Here is a 25,794-nt window from a genome sequence, read left to right on the forward strand (position 1 = left end):
GCTATCATCAAAGATTTTGCTTCTTAATTTATCTTAATTGATGGTTCAACTTTGGTACTTTGCAAGTTCAATCTATATTAACTTCATTCTTTTTCTAATGATTCAGTTTAATTCAATTCATTTAAAATATGCTATGCAGAGACAGCTTCTTAAAATTTCTCAATTATAATTTCATCTTTAACTTTTTTCTGTTATGTGTAGAAATAATTTTTGACAATTATCTGATATTCAAATGTCAAATTGTCTTCCACCGTTCCCTTACCTACCCTTTCCTTGAGATGCTAAATATTCTGATATAGGTTATATCATTGCTATCATGCAATATATATTTCCATACCTCCTCATTCTGTAAGAGAAGACACATTTAACACATCAAATAAAAAGCTCATGAAAGAAATAAAGCGAAAAATGGCATGCTTTAATGTGTAATCAGACTCCAACATTTCCTTCTTTGGCTATAGAAAACATTTTTCATTAGTCCCTTGGGATTATCTTGGAACTTGTTTTGCTAATAAGTTTAGTCCTTCACAGTTGATCATTATACATTATTTGTTTCTGTATATGGTGTTCTTCTGATTCTGCTCACTTCACTTTGCATCAATTCATGTAAGCCTTTCCAGGTTTTTCTGGATTTATTCTATTTGTCATTTCTTATGGCTCAATAGTATCCCATTACAATGATTTATCAGCACTTTTTAACCATTCCCCAATTACTGTATGACACCCTCATTTTCCAGTTCTTTGCCACTACAAAAAAAAAAAAAAGCTTGCTAAAATATTTTTGTACAAATGGATCCTTTTCTGAGTTTGGCATTAGTTTACTGATCTCTGATCTCTCTGAGTCCTGTCATTACTCCCCAACACCTCCTCATCTCTTTGATTGTGCTATTGTTGCTATTGTTGAATTAACGGGTATACATAGTTTTATGGCCCTTTTGGAATGGTTCCATATTGCTCTCTAGAACAGTTGTATCCATCCTAGTTACGTCCTCACTCAGATATATCAGAATGACAGCTTATAACAATAAGAGTCACTGCACCCAGGTAGAGTGGTCTCAAGACTAAATTAAAGCCTTTCTTTTCCCTTATATAAGATTAAGTTTTGAAGATAAATATTACTAGGAGAAAGGGAAGGAATTTGTTGCCCATAACCCTGGATCTGGAGTCAGTGAGAGCTAAATTTGAATTCTGCCTTCGAAATTTACTTTCTATGTGACCCTGGGCAAAATTCTTAACCACTGTCTATTTCCTCTTCTGTTAAATGAGGTTAGAAATGATTCTCTAAGGTCCCTTCCATCTCAAAATCTATTATCCCATGATAAATTTTCCATGAACTACCACAGCTGTACATTTTTAAAATTGCTAGACATCTCCACTGAAATAATATTCACAAATTCAAGCATCATCTCACATCAACTAAGCTACTTGTGCTTCCCCACAGTCACATTAAAAATCATTCCTTCTGCAACACTTTGATCACTTTCTGTCACCAAACTCCATTCCCAACCTAGTTCATCATAAACACCCTCAGGCTTGCTTCCTACTTTTTAGATTACTACTATCAGAATAATGTCCTGATGTCCTTCTGTAGATATGTTTGTCTAGGCAGGTAAGATTGGTTATTTAGGGGAGATGTGCATATGCTCTAATTTCCTTGCACCACAGAAGTCTGTTTTTCTCTGGGGTTTCTGTCTTTAAAGGGAAAAGTTCAGCTGGGACATGATTATAGAGATCATTAAACATTTGGCCTATAAACTAGTATTTCATTATCTAATCCTATAAGCCAAAGAAAACTGAAGGAGATTTGTGTGTAGGGGAGCAACATGGGCTTTTCAGGGCACTCAGCACATACTTTTGGCAGTGATGTGAAGGATGAATGAGAGAAGGGAGAAACCGGAAACAAGGAACCATGAGAGAATATTGACAAATTTGAAACAAAAGGTAAATTGCATAGAGTGCTGGCAGGATGAATAGAGAATATGGAAAGTATATACTCTCTAGGGGACAGCTTGTTAGCAGTTATATGGCTCATTGGATAGAATGTTGGACCTGGTGTCAGGAAGATTCATCTTTCTGAGTTCAAATCTAGCCTTAAGCACTATCCATTTGACCCTTGCCATGTCACTTAACCATGTTTGCCTCAGTTTCTTCATATGTAAAATGAGCTAGAAAAGGAAATGGTAAGTTATTTCAGTTTCTTTGCCAAGAAAATTCCAAACATTATCACTAAGAGTTAAAAGAAAAGTGGACAACATACTCTCTAGAGATATGGGTAATTTATTATACAATAGACAGCAACTCACCAGTGACTGATATTTATTTGGTCTGAGGGAAAGAAAAGAGTCAAGGATGACTTTAAAGGTCTCATTAACTGCATAAATAGCTCTTTCTACTTAATAGGTATATTTTTGTAATAGATAAAGTCAGTCAATTTTGAGTAACATCTTTGATTGCTTGGGTGTAGAGTTTTGGAGTAGGGCAGAAAGGAGACATAGTCATGGAGCATTAGACCTGGAGACAGGAAGATCTGAGTTTTAATCTGTCCTCAGACACTTATAAGACTTTGGACAAGTCACTTAATCTATTTCTTCCTCATTTTCCTCTTCTATAACATGGGGGTAGTAATAGCACCTACCTGCCAAGTTTGATGTAAGTATAAAATGAAGTAATTTTGTAAAGTATTCTGTAATACTTAAAATGCTATATAAATGTTAGCAGTGATGATGATTATGTAGATTCTGTTGAATCTACATATAAATAAAAAGGAAATTTGACAAATATAAATACTGTACAGATGAGAAGCAGCATGGTACATTGAAGGAGTTCTTAACTGTGTATTCATGAATGTGTTTGTGTGCATTTGTGAGAGAGATAGATCTGTTGGTCAGACTAGTGAAGTCTGCAGACTTTGAAGACTATTTCTAAATGCATAAATTAGAATACATTGGACTATAAAAGGAAGCTAAATATTAGTTAAAACAAACCAGTATTTTTTCCTCATCCAGGACCCCTTAGATCATTTTTAATTAAGAATCTCTGTTGCTCTTATGTTCAAGGTCTTGGTGTTCATAATGACTCTCTAGCCATCCTGACTTGACACTTCCTGGCTCTATAACTGGGCATTTCTCTGTTTCAGATGTTCCTAGAAAACTCTTAATACTCTAAATTATAAAGCAGTAGATGATCTGTATTTATAAAATTTCCTCATCTGCAAGTTCTACTCACAGAGCTCTGAAGAATATTGAGATTAAACATCACAAATACAAAATGAAGTTCACTTTATTATGAACAAATGAGAGGCAGTGTACAAATGAGAGGCAGTGTAGTAGTTCTTAACCCTCTTTGAATAAATGTTTGCCTTAAATCCAGCTCTCATTCTTAAGGTCTTCAAATACATGTTGACATTCCCTTAAATCCTGAAATTTCTCAGCTCTTCAATATAATACCATGACCTACTTTTCTAATCTACCTCAGCTATACAAATTGGTTATCATACCCTTGATTTTTGCCATCACTCATCAGTGTTCCATATTTATCTATACATAATCTTGGAGTCTCATTACTTTTCTTAAGTTGTCCTGCTCTTAAGTCCTCTTTTTGTTCTCACCATGACTTACAGTATCTCTATACATTAGTGATGGACCAAGTCATTAGCTTTGCAATAGCTATGCACTCCTGCATATTCCAGTTTTGTTTATTCTCTTTGTTTATTCTCCTCACTCTGGCTCCTCATTCTCTTATCTGATGACTATGCCCCAAATCCAAACTGCTCTCACCTTTCCTGTTTCTACTTATGTGCTGACAATGGGAACTGCAGTAAATTACAGAAGAGTTTCATGCATAGCACACACTTGTTATCTAATAGATCTGGAACTCAGGAAGGGAAACCTATGTTTTGCTACTGGATCCTCTGCCCCAATCAAATCATAAGTCCTACCAGACTTCTTTCTCTATCCTGCTTTCAGACAATTTAATAGAAGTCGTTTACTAGGAGTTTTCCTTTCATCATTTCTCTTCACTCCACAGACAGACAACATCTTCCATTATATGCTATTTTTCTGCTCTTTTCTCTGATGAATAGATAGCCCCACCTTTTTCTAAAATCAACCTTTCTGTATGTATCCATAATCTTTTAAAACAGATTAACCTCACTGTCATTTATTCTCTCTTTCCTATCTCTCCCTATTTACTGATTTATTCACTATCGCCAAAAATCAAGCTAAAGTCTCTTCATCTTTTAACAAAAGCAGAAACTGAATGAGATCTTGCATCCCTGCTTGCTCTCATCCTATAGCTCATCCTCTCTTCCCAGCTAAATTGTTTGTAAGAGGTATATATTCTTAGTGGCTGAACTTTTCTCACTTTATTTTAAATCCTTTGAAGTCTAGAGTCTGACATAAACTTTTCTTTTGGCTTAATTGTTTTGCCTAAAATACTTTCGCCAATAATCTCTTAGTAGTCAGATCTAATGCTCTTTTCTTAAACGTTTTTTGACTTCCTTGTAACATTTGCCACCATTAATCAAGTTCTCAGTTTTATCTTCTCTTGGTTATTGAGACACTACTCTTTTTTAGTTCTCTTTCTCCTTTGCTTAGTTTTTCTCAATCCTCTTTTCTGTATATTTATTTCTGGCTTGTCCATTAACCCTTAGTGTATCTCAAGCACTGTTTTGGAATTCTTATTCTCTTTTATCTCTATACTCTCTCAAATTGATTATCTCATCAACTTCTGTGGACTCAACCACCATCTTTATACAGATAAATTAAAGATCAATATATCAAATATTAGTCTCTTTACTGAACTATAGTCCCACATCCTCAGTCAGCTATTAGATATTGATTGACCCATAAGTATTATAAACTCAACATATCCCAAACAGGGCTTCTTATTTTTACCCATAAACCTACTCTGCTTCTGAAATTTCTTATAATTGTAATGGGCACAACCAACTTATCAGTGACTGAACTCAGTGTCTTCTTTTTTCTTCTAGAATCAAATGTAAATTTTCCTTTCTTTGGTCTCAAAGCTATCCCCAATCTGGCCCATCATATATATATATATATATATTTTTCCAGGCCTGTAGTATACTATTCCTTTCTCAGACTCTTGAATCCAGCCATAATGCCCTGTTAGATGTTCCTCTAAAATTACACCCCATATTCAATTTCCAAACTTTTGCACTGGCTTTCTCTGTACTTGATATAAATTTCCTTTGCACCTCAATCTCCTAGAACCCATGGCCTTCTTTAGGACAGAGGTCATGAATCATCGTCTACATGAGACCTTTTCCCAGTTCCTTTTCCTCCAATTAGTATGTAATTTGCTAGATATTACTAGTGTTCAACACAGTGACTGGGATGAAGCAAACACTTGATGAATCTTTTATTGAATAATAAATATGATCTTTTTAGCCAACAAAATATATGCAATTTTAAAAGAAAAATATACTCAAATATTTTGCTTATTTAAAAATAATTAGTATATAATGTTTTAAAATAAGCTCTTTTAATATGCTTAAATATATTCTATTTCCCAATAAACCCACATGATTTTCATAAAACTTGTGAAATGCTTTTCTTTTGTTTCATAAGGCATGGTATATCTCAAAACACAAACTTTGAAGAATAGTATCATAAATTTATGTGCACTTTATGTTCATAAAAAATTTCCTCACTATAACTTTATGGAATAGGTAGGGTAAGAGTTAACAGAACCATTTTAGAGATAATAAAACTGCAATTTAGAAAAGTGAATCAAATACTGAGGATCACACAGCCAGAAGGTATAAAAATTAGGAATCTAACCCCAGTCTTCTGAATCCAAAACCAGAATCTAATAGACTAGATTATATTCATCTTTTTTTGTCTCTAGAAGGTATAGGGATGTGCCACATGAAAGATTTCCTTTTTATTTTCCTCCTAGTTTACATACTTGAGAAATATATATCCAAAATAGAATGTCACCTTTCTCTTGGTCTCACAGAGTCAGGTTTCATATATACCTCAGTGATACAGAGGAAGGCTTCTGTAGTATTTATGTTCAGAATTGTTTATGATCTTGTAGTTGTATGACCAGGTCAGTATTCAGAGAATCACATCATCTCAGAACCAGAAAAGATATCCAAGGTCATATGATCCAATCTTCACCGGAACATAAATCTCATCTATTCCAGCATGCACTGTCATGGCAAAAGATATTTGACTCATTTTGCCTTACACATAATAAAGGGATTGGGGAAACAGGGAGGAAAACACACTCATTGCCTATTCCACCAATATATATGCATTATTAAAAGTCCAACTCTATTCCTTTCACCAAAAGACATATACACTTGGAAGTTACAGGAGACATATTCTTTTATAAGTTGAAGACACCTATTTTCTATCTCAAGAGAGTCAAGTTAATCAACATAATGAATTTGGGCATGAGAGTATTTCCAAAGTAGACAAACACAAATAACATGGCTTGTAATGACAGATTCTTCTAGCAGCTTTTGGTTGAACTATTCCAGTATATCATCTTGGTAAAGTTGAGTCAAGATTCTCCCAAGATTTAGTTGATAAAAGAATAGAGGAAGAAGTAAATAATTAGGGTAAATTTTAGGTATAAATGCTAAGAGAAAGGCAAAAGACTAGAGGCATGAAATTATTTATTTTTTGTAGAAGAAATTATCACAGTTGAATAATCTTAGTAGTCTCATATGTTCCTCCAACAAATAACATAAATTGCAGAATTTTAGAGGTGAGGATAACCTTTGATTTATGATCCACTTTCCACTTTTTTAAACAAGTTTTCAAAAAAATTCTTATGGGATCTCATATGTATCATATGATATCTTATAAAGGAAGCAATAAGAGTGGAAGGAAAGAAATTAAAAAACTGAATCAGAGTGTTCAAGGTCTCAATGAACAATAAAGATCATTCAGCCCAAACTATGCTACTCTGTAGCTGTTGAAATGGAGATAAATCATGGTTAAGTGGCAAGTACAGAAAGGACTAAACTTCCAGAATTCAAATCTGGCCTTAAACACTATAATCATGACCCCAAGCAAGTCATTTAATCTACTTTGCCTCAGTTTACTCATCTATAAAATAATCTGTAGAAGGAAATGTCAACCTACTCTACTATCTTTGCCAAGAAAACCCCAAATGGAATCAGGAAGAATTGAACAGAACTGAAAAACAACTGAACAACAAAAATTTGGATTCCAACTTAATTCCTTCCTATTCCAACTTCAGTGTCGAATCCACTATGCTATCATTGGAACTGAATGATAAATTAGACTTTAGGTCACATTTGTAGCAGCTCCTACATTCTCCCACCTACATTATATACATGAGAAAATTAAAAATTAGAGAGAATGACCAATATTATGCCTGTAATTAGGCAGAGAGCTTTGAGTAGATTTGGGATCTGCTGAAAAGTAGTGCCATGTTCTTTTGATTATACCTCACTTTCTTTCTCTGTATTTCCAATTGCTTACATAATAATAACCTGATTGTATGACCTGACATCACCTTGCACTCAACATGTCTCAAATGAAAGGGAAAGGAATAGGCATTTATATAGTTCCTTGTAAGTTTTAGGCACTGTGGTAGGTGCTTTTCATTAACATCTCATTTGAACCTCACAACAGCCTTTCAAAGAAAGTACTATTATCTTCTCCAACTTAAAATTGAGGAAACAGATAAATAGAGGTTAAGCCACCCACCCAGGGTTACATAGCTGGAAAGTATCTGAGACCAGTTTTGAACTCAGGTTTTTCAAATTCCATATCCAACATCAATTGTGTACCACTTGCCTCTATCATAAAAACTCATCGCTTCCTCCTTGAAAGTTACAGTTAATTTTAATGTGGCTAATAATCCCAGACTTTGCTATTATAATTCATGTTATAACTGGATGTATGTGTTTGTATATACATGCTGAATACTCATATGTGAAGAATAACTTAATGGCTTGAGAAGTAGAAAGGGCAAAAATGCAAAATGAGTAAAGGAATGAGATGGAAGAAATCTCTCATTCTGAACTACTGGATTTCAGGACTTAATATATCATAGTAAATGCTTCTAGGGAATGGTGAATAGACTGCTAAGCTAGGACAATCAAAGACCAAGATTCAAATCTTGCCTTTGAAACTAGCTGTGAGATTCTGGGAAATATATTTGATCTCCTCTGTGTGTCTCAAACAATTCCCTAAGATATAGCTACTGAAGAAGTGATCTATCATAATCTACACTAGTGAAGGAATCTCATATACCAAGAGGTCCCTATATTAGGCTGCCAGAAAGCAAGAGAGCCTTCTCATGTTATTGTGTATCATGTTTTCCATGGCATTTTATATTAGATATTACATTATGCTATATGTTATATTTTATGCCATGTTCGATGAACTAAACTGACAAATGAACTGCGTTAGCAGATGGAAGGGGATACACTCAGCTAAACAGTATGATTGTATAGAAGATTATAAATTATTTTTCTTCTCAAAATAATTATTAAACAAGGTTATAATTTTAATTCTCTTCCAATATGTACTTAGCAACTTTCTTGCCTCAAAAGGGTACAATAAAAATGTCCTTGAAAACTACTGATAAGGCTGCCCTAGGGGCAGGGAAAGATGTTAGAATGGGTGAAGGAAGTGCTCAATCGAAATTTAACCATAATCATTTGCACCTTCATATTTTAACTAGTTATTTTTAGTATTTAATTAACAGTTCACTGAATTAAATAAGCTTAGGTTTATCTCTTTACTCATTTACTCATACTCTTTACTTTAATCATAAGCACCTCTCTAAATTTTGGTACTATGAGGTGAAACCCAAGTCATATAGACCTGGTTCCACCTTTGGGTTTCTTTTTCATGCTTATGATTAAATCTTCATAACTATAGTGTCTTTCTGTCAGATAGTCACTCCTTAATTCTGACAGCATGTAATTATGTTGTAGGAGCATGTTCAAACCTGATGAGATGGTAAAGGTAAAAAAAAAAGCCATCAAGTTTCAATCAAATTACCTGCCATAGAAGTGATGGTTTGTCAGGGCTCATTTGTAATTGAGACAATCTTAGAAACCATCAGATAGCCTCTTTATCCTAAACACTTAAGTGACAATAATATTTATGAAGGCAATATCAATTTTTCCAGGTTTTTTTGGCAGTTTGTAGCAGTGGCTTATGGGAAGAACATAAAGAATATCCTTTTTTAAGGGACTCTTGAGCCTGTAATAACTTCTATGTATTAGTAGTTAAGATGACTTGGCTTCAGAGTCAAATTAGATAGAGAATTCCTGATGACTAACATACCCTAAGTAGTAAATGGAAGTCATAGATCCCATTGAAGAGACTGTGGTGCCTGATATTTAAATTTGCAAAATTTGAACATGGTTTTAAAATATCATTATTAGACACATTTGTGTGTTGATTTGGCTGAAAGAAATTTAGAAATACCAGATGATTTAATTAGGTGATTTAAATATTCAGGTGTAGATACTTAAAATTTCTTTACAAGCCCCGATTTCTTAGGCAGGTGTTTCTTTCTTTTTTTCCCCCAGGATAATGAGACATCTGCAGTAACAAAGTAATTCAGAGTTATAACAAGGATTTTAAATAGCTGCTATCAGTTTTATTGTGGGAACCCATGTCAGCTAAATTTTAAAGTGCTGTTTTTAATTTTGAGTGTTCTTCCCAGGAGGTTGTTTGTGATTAAATTTAACAGTTTTCTTGTGTTCCACGGCCAATATAGAATAAACATAATGATAAACGTGTATTGGTATTTTATGGACTGAAAAATGAAAGCAATAGCACAGCAATTTTCTAACAGGTTTAGCATTAGAGGGATGAGGGGAACAATATATTGGTTGAAAATGTCACCAATCCAGGTTATCATGATTTTTAAAAAAAATTAGATAGTCATGGAATTTTAGAACTGGAAGTGACTCTAGAGATCAGCTAACTAAACTTCCACATTTTATACTTGAGGAAAGTAAGACTCCAACATAGTAAGTGATTTGCCTAAGACCACATAGCTAGTAAGGAAAGAGACTGAGCTCAGCTATATTCTAAGTTGCCTGGCCTTAAACCCAGTGTTCTTTCTATCACGTAAGCCATGCTTCTTCCTCAAATAAAGTTTAGGTTATTTAGTTTATGCTCTCTTACCCAACAATTGTATCAAGAACTCCTGAGTATTACACTAAAATCTTTAGAAAATAATTCCAAATGTGATTAGGTAACTGCAGGAATGTTTTGGAGTTCAAAGAGATCTTCTCCAACTACTCCTTAGACAACCAGAAAGATACGTTTTTAAGCCTGCAATTTATCATTAAATTCTGATGGTTCCTTGTATCTTCAATAGCTTGACAGAAAAAATACCATTTCTATAATGGCAACAACAACAAATAGAACAAAAATAATGAATATGCATGAATGCATAGATTAGAGTAAAGGAAAAGATAGGTTCCCAAGGAACTCTGACTTTTTATTCTGAATAAGAAATGTTCTCAAGGGAAAGTAAAATAATTTTCTCTTTGATCCTGGATATAACTATGGTCCCTTAGAAATGTCCTCCTTCTACACTCATAGTTGATATTCATTGACCACTTACTTTATGTTCATAACCTTGAAAATTAGTATTATTATTGGTCACTGTCATCTTGATCTTTCCTACTTTGTATCTTTTATTTTCTTCTAGACAATAAAATAGAAATTCTGATTTTTTTTTTTTTTGTCAAAGAGACATGATGGAAAAGCAATGCTGATAGAGTAGTTTCAAAAACTCACAATATAAAGAGAGTTAGGGCACCATGAGTCTCCAGAGAAGACTAATCTCAACCAAAACAATGTTGAAGCATGAAAAGAGTACTGGATATGGCCTCAGAGAAAGCTAGCTTCAAATTCTGGCTCTGATACTTCTTGTTTCTGTATCGAGCCAAGTCATTGCTTCTTATTTTAACTTTCTCATTTAACTGGGGATAATCTCTAAAGTGCCTTCATATTTTAGTAATATGATTCAATAAGATGAAACAAGGAGAATTCTGAGCACAGGAATCATAAAGCATATGATGCAGTGTGCTATTTAATTTTTATTTCATTTTTCTTTATGGCCTTGAAAATAGGCCCTAAATATTTTTGTAATAACCATAGAGTCACCTTAAATTGTTTTAATATAAGCTATTTTATATATTTACTATACTATTATATATGTACATTCAATAGTATATATGTCATATTTGCCATATTTTAATAAAACCATATTTAAGAAATGTAATTAAAATTGATATATCCTATTAATATACAATGATGCATACTTTGATGCTTCATTATGGCCTGAAAGTAATACTCAGTCTGAGAAGACTGTGTAAATAGAGTGAAAACCCTGCAAGATCCTTCTAAGATGAAGAGGCTTCAGAGCTTATTTTGTCCCCTAAAATTTTATTGTTCTCACTGTCAAGTCTTTTCAGTTATGTCTAACTCTTCATGAATCCATTTGTAGTTTTCATAGCAAAGATATTGGAGTGTTTTGCCATTTCCTTTTCCAACTCATTTTACAGATGAGGAAATCAAGACAATCAGACTTGTCCAGGTTTTACATGGTTAGTAAGCCATATGAGTCTGAATGTGAACTCAGGTCTTCCCAATTCCAGGTCCAACACTCTATCCACTGTGCCACCGAGTTGCTCCTTCCCCTACAATTTCATTTTTTTGTATGTATATATTGTTAAGCATTAAGATTTTGGGGTAGGAGTTTGATAAAATGTGGAGGACAGTTTAGTAAGCCAACAATGCTTATTTATTTCTGAGAAGTTTGGATAGGAATAGGAGGAAGGAAACTGAGGTTATAGCTCTTAAATCTTACACTATGTCTAAAAGCCAAAACCCTACACTAAAAGTTCTAAAAATCCCTAAAACTAACTGCCTTCTAGAGCAGGATCTTCTTTCCTGACAAAGCAGGCCTAACTTATCTACTCTGTCTAGGATTAAATTTGCTATCTATTTATCTGCCTAACTAATTGATGAACATTAATCAATAATAAACTCCTTAAAGAAATTCTTCTCCCTTAACAGTAAATAGTGAAACTGCCTGTCACAGAGAAAAAGATACAGAATACTGCTCCCTCAAAATCCCTTTGACAGTTCTGTCTCCCTCAAAGTTCTGAGGAGAAAAGCCCAACTGTCAACTCAATCCTTCCTTATACATTCTGCTCTTCAAGATACAGCATGAGACTTAGAAACTCCCTCTAACATATAAATTCTGTTCTTAAAGAGACAGAGTGAGATTAAGGCCTTTTAACAATATATATATATGCATACATATATGTTTTGAGGATAGAGAATGTTTTATTTTTGTCTATATCCCTTACACCTAACAGAATATCTAATCCATAGTTGATGCTTAATCAAAGTTTGTTGATTGATTTTGAAGATATAATTATCTAAATTTGGAGAATTTAATCATTAGACATTTAATAAGTGAGGGATAAATTATTTTGGTCACAGAAATTCCAGAGAACATATGCTGAGGTTTAGAGAAGGAGCAATTGGCATCAGTGTAAGAAATATCCATACCAAAATATCATGAATTATTGAAATATTGAACCATTTCACATGAAAAAATTATAAAAGTAAAATTCAGTACTTTAAAATAGAGAAAATATGGCATAGGGCATAAAGCCCTCCACAATCTAACACCTCCCCCACCTTTCCAATTCTCTTACTTCTTATACCCCCTGTATCATGCTTCAATCATTGCCACTCCTCAAATAAGAAGCTCCATCTTCCAACTCTGAATATTTTTACTGGCTGTCCCCCATGCTAGATATTCCCTCCCTACTCATCTCCAACTTGATTCCCTACTTCTTTCAAGTCTCAGAAAAAATCTCAACTTCCAAAGGATGTCTTTCCTTTTCCTCTTTAATGATGATGTTTCCTCTCCAATGTTTACATTTATGTTTGAATATTATCCCCCCCATGACATTGTGAGCTCCTTAAAAGCAGAAACTGCATTTGCCTATAATGCCTGGCACATAGAGGGAACTTAATAAATATTTTTCACAATTCTGAAGTCAAGAAGACTTGATTCAAATCCTTCCTTAAAAACATTCTACTCATGTGACTGGGCAAACCACTTAGCCTCCTACCAACCTGGAAAATGGTGATAATAATCTCACCCACCACATATGGTTATTATGAGTAATGAAATGAGGACATTTGGAGGTGTGTGTGTATAAATGAACTTTTTTAATGAGCCTGTTTAATGAAATGTTGCACAATATAAGAGGTGTCTAATTAAATTACTTATGGAAAGGAACTGAATCCATCCCCAGTGAAGGTTATCCAGTGGATGGTATGAAAGATGTAGGATTCTTAGAGATGTGTCTATTTCCTTTTTTCTACCTTGAAGTCTGTATATTCCTGTGATTCCTCATTTGACTCTGGTTTTCCTATAGTTTCTCTTAAAGGTAGCAATTAGTCATCCCTGAAACTTGCATTTTGCCTTCACCCAAAGGTTGGGTAGGACCTTGCTGGTCACTAGGACTTTGATCATTCTCAGTGGCTCCATCTTTGTTTGTATCTGTGATCTCTACCCTGAGGAGATCACAGATACAAAAAAATATAGCCCTGAAAGTTTATAACATAATTGTATAATTATATATGATATATGTAATATATACATACATACACATATATACCAACTTAATTTCATTTTTGTCCTCATTTTTTCTTGTAGCAAAACAAATTTCTTTCAATAACTGTATACAATACCATATAAACATGCCATAGAAATATCAATTGTTCAATTGTAGACCACCCCAATGAAGCAAATATTTCAATAAAACAAGTCACAGGAATTTTTTTGGTTTCTCAATACATCTGAGAGTTATTTTTAGACTATACTATAGTCTATTAAGTAGGCAATTGTTTATGTCTAACAAATGTACATACCTTAATTAAAATGCTTTATTTCTTGAGAGCAGATAGGTGGCTCAATGTTTTGAGAACCAGGCTTAGAAACCATATATCCTGGTTTCAAATATGGCCTCAGACACTCCCTAGCTGTGTGACTGGGCAAGTCACTTAACCCCCATTGCCTAGACCTTACCAATCTTCTGCCTTGGAACCTATATATAGTATTGATTATAAAATGGAAGATAACTATTTAAAAATACCTTATTGCTAAAAAATATGCTATCTTCTGAACCTTCAGTCAGTATATAATCACTTTGAAAATCTCAAGTCACTATATAAATGTGAGTTATTAAAAGAACTATGATATTTACATGGAGGCAGTCAGCCAATCCATGCCACAACCTTTTTGACTCTTAGGTCAAGGATTTCCCATAATTTTATGGCCTAAAATATGACTAGAGACCCAATGTTCTAATTAGCTGGATGTCTTGGTGTTGAGCTAGGGAAGATCATATGACAAAGGCAGAGTTCATCTCAAAGCCATTATACAAAGCCTGTTCAATTTAACATGAGCATTCAGAGTCTGTGCTCTGCTGTTCTCTTACAGGCCATTCAAACCTGGAAGCAGAATCAGAGTGGGAATATTTTAAGCCATATGTATAATAAACAGAGATAAGATGTACCATCAGTAACACAAAAAATAATAAAATGAGATAAATGGCAGATTACACCTCATTGTATCACAACCATCATATGAGATTAGATAAGTTTCTGAAAATATTCAAATAATAAGGAGTATCTTTTATGGAAATTCTCATTCAAATATGAAATAATCTGAACTTAACCCCTCTAACAATGGAAGATAGATCTCTCATTCCCTTGAAAAAGAAATGTCAACATCCCTTTTATGTAAAAGCAGAATAGGTGGCCTGACCTAAAGTGCAATATGGAATTTCATTAAGCTAAATTTGAGTCCCATATACAAAATATATATTTCAATGGACTACATGTCAACAATCTAAAATTCCACATTAGCTATTCTATTGTGTTAAGCTTTGCATCTATCCAACTAACATTTTTAAAATGAAAATGTCTAAGGGAGAAAAATAACATCATTAATATCTTAATATGACTGAAGGTGTTACAGAGGCAACTAGAAAACACAGGGGATAGAGAACTAGACCTAGAGTAAATAACACCTGAATTCAAATCCAGTTTCAGACAATTTTTAGCTTTATGAACCTGGACAAATTAATTAACCTCTTTTAGCCTTAGTTTCCTCCTATACAAATAGAGGGAGTAAAAAAAAACTACCTTCCAGAGTTTTTGTAAGACTAAACTGAAATATTTGTAAAATGCTTTGAAAACCTCAATATACTATATAAATGTTATATATCATTATCATCATTTTAAAAGATCAATATTAGGAAGTGATTTTATTTGAATGAAGAAACTATAGTTCAACAATCTCTGATGTTTTATGTTTTATTAATCATTTAATTTTTTTTTAAGAATACTCTCCACAATTTCCAAAACTTGGAAGTTCTCCTTCTTTGAGCTAAATTAAAAACCATTTTCTGAATGTCTTTAAAATCATGCCCCTCCTTTTATTTCACCCTTATTCCTCATTACATTCTTTTTGTTCAAAAATATTAGACCCAGCAGTTCTCCCAGATGAGACATCTTCAGGAGGAATACTGATACTTGTTCCCAGAGTACTTTGGGGGTACTACTACCATTGTCTTGGATGAATGCCACAAAAAGTCAACAGAGTGTTCCGTTTCATGACCATTATATTTCTTCCTCTTTCACTTCCTAAAAATAGTGTCAGGACGGCTCAGCAGGGCCTACTTAATCCTCAAATAGTCTATGCTGTTTTGTTGTACAAAGTAATATTGATCATAGTGGTTGTCCTCATCTCTAATATTTTGCAAATGAGTTTGACTCAAATCTCTAAATTGATGCCGCCCTTGAGCTGCCATGTCTAATGGCTTAGCAAGTGGTTTTAATACTTTTTGACTAAAATTTTTGTTTGTTTGTGCTTATGCATAATTTAATGACTGACTCTGGTGCCTTCTTTCTCATCTCTATATAATGTTCTTGTGAATGATCTATGTAGCCAATAAAGGAATCCTTAATGAAAAATTGAAAAAAGTTCAGGAAGGTTTCCATAGGCCAATTTTTATAAAGACAGGATATTTACAGCAATGCAATGACAGATATTAGATCATGCTATTTTATAGTTTATTAATTTAAAGAAAGTATTTAAATTTGAAATCATACAAAGCACTATGATAGATGTAACTATAAAAATAGCTTCTCTCATTAATCTTTCAGTTATTCAAATCCATCAAACAAGGCATTCAGCAATATGTATCTTCACCTAAAGTGTTAACTAGTGGGGGCAGCTGGGTAGCACAATGGATTGAGAGTCAGGCCCAGAGAGGGAGGTCCTGGGTTCAAATTTGGCCTCAGACACTTCCTACCTGTGTGATCCTCAGCAAGTCACTTAACCCCCTATTGCCTAGTCTTTATCTCTTTTCTGCTTTAGAACCAATACACATTATTGGTTCTAAGATGGAAGGTAGGGGGTTTTAAAATTAAATAAATAAAATAAAGTGTTAACTAGTACCATAGAAGATACTCTGCCAATTTTAAGCAAAAAAGAGTTTCTTGTTGATAATGCAGCTTTTTTGTTTTGATTGTTTTGCTGTTTTGATTGCAATGCACTACACAGAAATGCAAAGTCAATTCAGAAGTTCACAAATTGAAAAATAACAATTTAAATCTCTTTTCTAAGAAAAATATATTCATCTATCTATCTTTATATATATATATATATATATATATACACAAATTTTATATATGTATATACCTCAGACTATGGCATGCATCTGCACCAGAAAACTGGTTCTGAGAACTAGTTCATAAATATATAAGCCTTGAATGGAGTAGTCCCCATATAGAATGGGCTGCCTTAAAAGGGCAGATTCCCTCTCCTTTAAGATTTTCACACAGAAGGGTAGATGACTCCTTGTTAGGTATATTATAATAGAGATTCTTTTCAGATATGGGTTAACTTGCTGACCTCAGAGATGCCCTCTATGTCTCCAATTCTGAAAATATTTAACAAAATGTAAGGGTGAAAATTGTGAGATTGGCCTCAAATTAATACTGTTTTTAGAATTACTTGGATAAGTAAAAGATGAGAAATAGATTGAAAGGGAAAGAAATTGAGGGCTAGGCTAACTGCCCACATGGTAAATCCTGTAGCCCCCAGCAGCAGCTGCTTCCCTTGCCTGAAACCAGAGACAGAGAGCAAGCATTTCCCTGTTCTCCCCTTTTATCCTCTCTACCACATCTAGTTCAAGTTCAGAGTCACATAGCCTGCTCTGGGACACAAGGATGTAGGGATGCAGGGAGGACCCTATCACATGTGCAACCCTAAGAGAAGGATGTAACTTCCCTTCACACAAAGGGAATACCCTTTGATTGTTTGGGAGACCACAATATTACATCTCCTCACTTGAGTTCTCTAGGAGATTAACATGCCAAGTCTCCACAATGAATGATTCCACAAACTGCATTTGCATGATATAGATGTAGTTAGGGGTAAGGCTCCTAGAGGTGGAACCACATCTCATATATCACTACTCCAGGACCATTCATTTTGAAGACCTTTGTCCTCAAAGGGATGAGTCATATAAGATATGTTTTCTTTTCCTCCCCCAATTTTCTCCTTCCTAACTCACTTTAGAAAATTTCCTATGCTCCTAGGAATGTTCTTATATTACAATCCCTGTGTATTGTCTCCTGGATCTGATAAGTATTCTTTCTCAAAGACCACAGATCTCCATCCAAAAACTTATAAGACACATAGTAGAGATAGTTTATGGCTATGCAAGAGTGAGTCTCATATACACATTAATTTTCATTTGTTCATTAACTTATCTTGATCCACAGAGGTTTGACTTCCAAGTCTATTGTCCAACTTCTTAATTTATTTCAATTTTGTTTTTCTTTTCTTCTCTTTTTTGTTTTTGTTTTTCAACTCTTTGAGGTTAAGGGCTTTTTGTCAGTTTAGTTTGAGCTGTACACTGTTTAGTTTATGTCATGTATTCATTTTAAAATGCAATGTAAATTATAGTAATTTATCAAATTGGTGGTCCAGGAGATAGAATGCTAAGCCTGCAGTCAGGAAGACCTGAGTTTAAATCTAGTCTCAGACACTAGCTATGTAATCTGGGCAAGTCATTTAATTCTATGGTCTCAGTTTCCTCATTTGTGAAATGAGCTGGAGAAGGAAATGACAAACCACTCCAGTGCTTCTCCCAAGAAAGACCCAAAGGAAATCATTACAAGTTGGACACAACTGAACAACAATAACAATTTATAGAATTAGATGTAGCACAGATTAAAAAAGGCAATATGTAATTGACACACTGTAAAATTTTGGGCTTGGGTTCTTCATGATACATTTCCTTCTTGTTTTCTTCTGAATGAAGTTTCAATATGAAATTGTACATTAAAAGTAAAATGATAAGGATTAAATTAAGCAAAAAACTCCTAATTTTCCCCTTAAATTTAATAATGATAGTTGAAACAATGCAGTCTCTGCTTAATTATTGAAATTTGTGTTTAATAGAGGTTAACTACTTTCAATAGACATATTTTTACTTTTGTATTCCTGTTCTTTTCTTCCTTCAAAAAATAATAACTATTCACATTCACTGGATAATTAGGATATATTTTCAGAACTTTTTTTTTTCTTGACTTATAGGTAGAGTCCATCTGAACTAGAAGGAAACAGGATTTTGAAATTGTTGCTGTTATTGATACTTTATAGTGAAAATTTCATGCTCTGAATATTGAAGTATATTTTCATGTAAAGACTAGTAAAATGCTGCTATTATTGTGATTTTATTGTCCTTTGCAAATAAGTAAACAAAAATAGATTTAAAATAATGCTTCCTACTGCTTAAGTTAATATTACTATTGATTTGATCACTCTAATAGAAAGATTTTTATTTAATTGTTCTTTTTCTTTGACTCTCATGTCTTTCACAGGACTAGAAAAAGGAAGTCAATACAGTTTCCAAGTGGCAGCCATGACAGTCAATGGTACTGGTCCTTCCTCAGACTGGCATACAGCTGAGACACCAGAGAATGATCTTGATGGTAATTATGTTTTCTTCCCCAAAATGTTATTTGCTTCTATATTTTGCCTTAATTTTTGACCCATTAACAAAAAAGGAAGAATCCCAAGTTAAAGAGCAGAATTTACATTCTCTTACATTCTCAGGAACACAAAGTTATACTGGTCACATTTGTCCAGAAATATTCCCAATCATAGAAAGCAATATATGCATATTGTAGAAGATAATACTAAGATGGACTTGTTTTCCCACAAAAGAGAATAGGCAAAGCCAGTTTCCTTAAGATGATCTCCTTTTAGCATAAGCCTTATGATTATTCCTATTATTTGGAATAATAACAAATAAACAATGTCAGTTGTCACATAGGAAGTCTTGTTTTTCCTGGGCCATCCTTAAGATAGTGATACATTTTCATTTGCATGTTTGTGATGTGGTCATTCATAATATGTATTGCTATTCTTTAGTGTACTGAATCTAACATCTTATCAATAGAACCAGCTCTACTCATTCATATAAACCATGATTATCTTAGGGTATTCATATATAGAGGTGAAATATTCAGGTTGGCAAAGGAATCATAACTTAAGTAATTAAGGGAAATGGAAAATGGAAACTTCCAAATGGCAATATAAAATGTAGCTGTCAAAATTAACACAGTGACCAAAATGAAATCATTATCTTTGAGACTAAGATATCTAAAAGAAATAAAAGAAAAGTGAAATGGAACAAGAGGTAAACAAAAGACTTCAGAGGATCCAGATAAAAGATATTTTTAAATTAAAAATAAAACCAAAACAAACATTCTAATTAATTTTAAATGAGAGATATTTGGCAAGGAAGGATGAAAAAAAAAACCATGAATTCCTAAACCTAGACAGAAACTAAGATATAATAAGAAGTGATAAAAAAATCAAATGACAATATGAAATTTCAAATCTAGCATGATATCTAAGAGGACATCATAGATGTTAGAGTTTCATGGAATAATAATATAGTCTAAATCTTCAATCCCTGAAGGAATCATGAAACTCCTCTATATTATTTCTAGCAAGGAGTCCTATAATATCCATTTGAATCTCATCAATGATGATCACTCATTATATAATAAAGTAGTCTACTATATTATTGGACATATCTAAGTTTTAAAAAGGAAGTTGTTTTTTAAAATTAATTCATATAATGTATTTATTGAGTAGCTATCTCTCTTGAATTATTCTAGGTGCATGAGATTTAAAGGCAAAAATGAATAGTATCTTCACTGTGACTATCTTTTTTTTTTGGCAGCTCTTGACACTGCTTTGCATATAACAGGGGCTTTAATAAATATTTATTGAATGTTATTGACTCCAAATCTGCCCACAGGGTAACCATCAACCATTGCTGCTAGTTCTGGGGTCAAACAGAATAAGTAAAATGCCTTTTCCATGTGTCAAATATTCACTTACTGAAAGAGACTAATAGTGTTCTAAGTTTTCTCTTCTCTAACCTAAAGACATTTGAGATGGCTGACTGGTTGTTGTGGTGGAAAAGACCACTTATAAAAGGATAGAGTTGAATTTAGATTAATAAAAAAAGGAACATGGTTGCATATTTTCTTTTTTCTCTGAGGAGAATAAAAGCTTGTTTATAAAGCAAGAAGACTAATGAAGTAAAATGTGTATTATCTTTCATGCTATATAGATCCATCCTCAGATCTGACTTATTTAAAATAACAGTGGAAGTTGAAATAATAGTGACAAACTGGAAACAGTTAACAAAGGCTATATTGGCAAGAAGAAAGAGCCTTAAGATGATTATGACATGGTTTCCATTAATGAAGCCTAAGATTACATTAGTTATTTTGATTGAGTTATCATAGTGAAATAGAAGCTGAGAATGTAGTTTTCTAAATGCTTTTGAATCACATCTCCTACATCATGTAATTTTGCATTTTTAATATATTTTATACCTTTATTTTCTCCCAACCAATTTTTTTCTGGCTAGCCCACTGTTCTTGTCTTCTTTTATTCCAGTTCTAATATTTGGTATTTTTGCTAGCAGTCCCAATTATATATCACCTGGAAATTTCATGAACTAATCATACATGCCCCATTCTAACCATTTTAAAACAAAGAAACAAAAACTTTCAATACTGAGCTTCTTAGAGAATAACATTAATCACTTTATTAATGCTTCTAGAGAATCATTCATGACCTCTTTTATTCAATAAAGGCCTTGAAGACTGGATAAAATTTTGGTAGGCAGAAAGAATTGGGGATTTTGGAGAGAATAGGGTGAATAGTCAGGGAAGAGTGTAGAACAGCATATAAAGAACACCTTCCCTTCAACAAATATTAGTTGTTGGTAGCTGTTTTTATCCTCCTTTAATTTTACATTCTTATCTGCACTTTCTTTCAACTCAACTCTCTTCTGACTTATACATCCTTCTATAACTTAATTGCTTGCCATTTACACATTTTCTACTTTTATTTTACTTTCTCATCTAATGTGGTGAATAAATTTTCATCCATGCTTAAGTGAATACTTAATGTACTGAGATGTTCCTATTAACATGAAAAAGTTAAAATAAAAATTGTCACATACAAAAGATAGTGAAATTGATATCTTATAAGTTGGATTGATAGCACAAATAATGATTATACTCATCACATAGGAAAGCACACATTGATACATCTACTACACTGACCTACTCACCAGACAAATCAAGACTAATTCATAAAACAAAACAGTTGCTCTCTTAGAAATGTGAATAAAATTTGAAACTTTGTGATGGTTGCTTCTCTACCTACTCAAGTTGTTTTTCCCTAATTTCTACTAACTGAACTGGCTTCATTCCTCCCCCCGCCCTTTGTTCTAGTTCCTTAATCATACAAGTTTTAATAATGTTACCATCACTTATACCTAGAATATACTAGTTGGATTTGATTCTATAATGATTCTAGAATTTGGACTAGAACAAATTTTATAGGTAGGGTAGATTTTCCAATAGCCACCAGCCCTTTAAGTAAATTACAAGTTCTTATTTGTTTAATATCCTTTTAAGTCCTAAGAAGAAGAAAAAATGTTTATTATTTCTATCTACTTCCTTCCAGGTATACCAGGTTATATGATATGGTGGAAAGTACAAAAAATCTGGAGTCACAAGTCCTCCATTTTAATCTTGGTACCACCACTAAGTTTCCTCATGTGGAAAATTATGGGATTGGAGTAGATAAATACTAGCCTTCCATATCCATGCCTTTGATTAATTACAAATATTCCTTTAAGTTAAGCATATTTCCCGTTATTGTTTTTAATTACTAATTAATTCTTTAGCTGATTCATTTAAAATTTTGTGTCAAATGAAAAGTATTTCTTTTTATTCACATTCTTAGCAAAGCAAAATTTCATACTTGTTGAGAATTCTCCCCAAAGAATTCTTCTAAATCCTTATATGAACTATGGGGAAAAGAACTGACCTTCGCAACCAAATGAACTGTGTGAATAAAAATTATTCTGTACTGAAACTGACCCGAAGCATTATAATACTGGGCATGCATTTTCTTTCATAATGCTTTCCTGCCACTGAAGATCTTTGCAAACCCCAAGGGAGTCATTTACTTATTACTGTGGCTACCCCAAGTCCTGCAAGAATCAGCTAAATAAAAGTTGTGCTCTCAAACAGATTGTTAACTGCTTTCCCCCTTCTTCTATGATATCTCTAGGTCCTCTTGAACCAGCTCTTTGGCAAAAGCCATAGAAAGATAAACTGTATCTTTCAGGAGTCCAGCCCTAATCCCCATGTATTGTCCTTTTAATTATAATGATTTGTTAAAGCAATTATATATCCAAGTATCACATCTTATTCATGGGTCCCTGGAAAATTCGTGTGCTCTTACTGACAACTGGGAAGTTTTAAAATATTTATTTTGTGCTCCAGAATTTTCACTCTTAAAAAAGTTGAAAGCTTTGTTTCCCCCAAAGGATCTTATTTAAATAGCTTCAAGGAGGATGTAAGAGAATTTCTGATTGATTTTGGAAGATATGTTCTAGGAAAATGGGCTCAGAGTTGCCTGTCATGTCTCTTTTTAAGTGAACAGATGGGAACTGTTGTACACAATCAGTTGTGATGTAGCTTAACTAAAGCTATTCAAAGATTCTACAGTACACTGACATGACAAGTTAAATTTAACTGGTCAAAGGTTTGTAAAAATACAGCACTGACATGGCAAAACTTTGGGATTAAATCTATATGTCCCTAATCCAGTGTTCCCTTCCCCATATAAATAGAAATAAAATGGGTCTCAGGCTGTTCAGTTACCTGATTAAAAAGTTTCTCAATATAAAGTCATTTATTCTGAAGCCTGAAATGGAAATACATCCCCGTGTAAGTTCTAAAACACATACTCTTCATTTTCTTTGAACATGGATTTGAAAAGGAACCTAGTAGAAATGAGTTACTGAGTACTGGTTAAATACAAGAAATTAGGTTCATCCAAAAAGAAGGCATGCTACATAGTGAAACTGCCATAGGTATTGTCATGTTTTGGACTCAAGAATAGCAAAGCAAGGATGAGAGAGCATGAAAAAAACAAAAAGAAAATACCCAATGGAATTATCCTGAGGAAAAACTGAAGGACATGTGAAGTAAAAGTTTTAAAATCAGGTGGAACATTAAACTGTTTATGTTATTGGATTTGACTAGAGGAAAGGCTTCAAATGAATAATTTGCTAGAAGAACTGAAAATAATTTTGAAATCTTTGAGAGCCACTGACAAAAATGAGATCAGGAATCTTTAATCTATATTCATTTATTTTTGTTTGGTAGACCAAAGTATAAGCACTCAATTTTTATTTTCTAACAGTTTTGGCGTTATGTCCAAAGCTAAATAGTTATTGAAATGCTGGAAACTGTGAGAATGAAAATGAGGCAGAATAAAAGGAAAAATTATTTTTTAAATGACAATATAGGTGTATTCTCAAGGAAAATTCGACTGCTACATAGATGAAACTTCAATTAATGCCTAAGTAGATTGACTAATCTAAGGAGAAATCCTCAAATAACTGATTAGATAAGTGTGGAAATGTGTAAATTCAACATAAGCAAAAGAATATAATAACAAGAACCCTGAACTTTTATGATGGAAAACTATTAGATTTTCCAACTCTTAAAAGGTTTTCTAGATTCCAATAAATTTAAAATCAAGCTAGATGTGCTTATTTTTTTAGAAAACATCAAAGTATTCTTTCACCATTACAAAACTTGTAGAAATAACATGAACACTATAGTTGTGTCTCCATTCATGGGTACAAAGAATGTCAAAGAAATGCAACAAAACCAGTTTTAAGTTATACTGGATTTCACAATTGATCTACAAGGGAAAAAAGACACTAACATTTGGGCTGTTTTTATGTAAGCATTATGCAATAGAAAGAGCATAGAAATTGAAATCAGAAGACTCAGAATTTACTTCTAGCTCTATCTATCATTCACTAACTGCATGATGTTTGCCAAGATATGTAACCAGTCTTCATGATTTTAAATTCTACATATGCAAAATGGAAAAGATTATTCTTACTTGTACAAGCTTACTTCCCTATTTAGAGGACCTGTGAGTTAATGTATGTGCAGGACTTTATAAACAGTAAGACAAAGAGAAAAAGAGAAACAGACAGAAAGAGACAGAGAGAGAAAGAGATAGGATTATGAGTTAGATTCAAATGTATTATTATAGTAATATCTGTATCATTCATAGACTCTCAGAATAGGTAATTTAGTTCAAGCCATGGTTGACCAAGAATTCTTTCTACAATATCCTCAATAATTTATCAACCAGTATTATGTTAAATATGAGTAATTGGGAATCTTTACCACTGGAGACAGTATCCTCTACTTTTTAAAAGCTCTAAATATCACAAAGTTTATTTTTAGATTGCACCAAAATCTATTTCTTTGCTACATCCACCTGTTATTCCATATTCTTCCCCTTTAGTTGCAATATTAAGCCCACTTCCTTATGATATTCCTTTAAATACTTAAAGAGATCTCTGATATATCCAGGAAGTCTTCTTTTTAAAAAAATCCTTACCTTCTATCTTAGAATCAATACTAGATATCAATTCTAAGAGCTAAGCAATTGGATTTAAGTGACTTGCCCAGGGTCACTGAGCTAGAAAGGGTTGGAGAACAGATTTGAATCTAGGACCTCTTGCCTCCAGGTCTGATTTTCTTTCCATTGATAACTGCCCCCACTCTCTTTAAAAAATGTCTTTTCTGATCTATGTAAAATATCCCTAGACTTGTGAAGTAATCATCATAGAGCATGACCTTGAGGTTCTTGACTCTTCTAGTCATTTTGTCCTCTTTATACCATCCAGTTTGTCAATAAAATATTGTGCTCAGTACTGAAATAATACCTTATAAAGATTGACCATTCTATTGGACTGGTATTACTCATCACCTAGACACTATTATTCTTCTACTACAGCCTTTTTTGACATTCTATTTGAAGAGATATTTTTGATGGACATTGTAATATTTCTAGGGGAAGAATGGAGAATTGAAAAAAACAGGGGATACCATAAGATTTATAGCAGGGTATAGAGGAATTGAAGGGAGAGGGGGAATAAGGCTGCCTGTGAGGAAAAGGGGAGAGATGTCCCCTGCCAAGAGGCTATTTTTGACCAGATGGAGTATTCAAGAAATGAGCCACTTATGATAGCCTGTGGGGATGCCTTCTCAATGGATTGCTGCC

The 25,794-nt window shown here is 33.3% G+C and overlaps 1 protein-coding gene across 7 annotated transcripts in view; it reads left to right on the plus strand.

Moving 5' to 3' along the window:
- Positions 1-25,794, plus strand: part of DCC (DCC netrin 1 receptor) — a 1,370,599-nt gene that overhangs the window by 1,126,079 nt on the left and 218,726 nt on the right. For all 7 annotated transcript variants that reach the window (XM_007486716.2, XM_056824442.1, XM_056824443.1 and 4 more), the window contains exon 14: positions 18,972-19,082. In XM_007486716.2, the coding sequence (XP_007486778.2) occupies positions 18,972-19,082 (111 nt within the window). The remainder of the gene's footprint in view (positions 1-18,971; positions 19,083-25,794) is intronic.

This window comes from Monodelphis domestica, chromosome 3, assembly GCF_027887165.1.
Source record: "Monodelphis domestica isolate mMonDom1 chromosome 3, mMonDom1.pri, whole genome shotgun sequence".
NCBI classification, from domain to species: Eukaryota; Metazoa; Chordata; class Mammalia; order Didelphimorphia; family Didelphidae; genus Monodelphis; species Monodelphis domestica.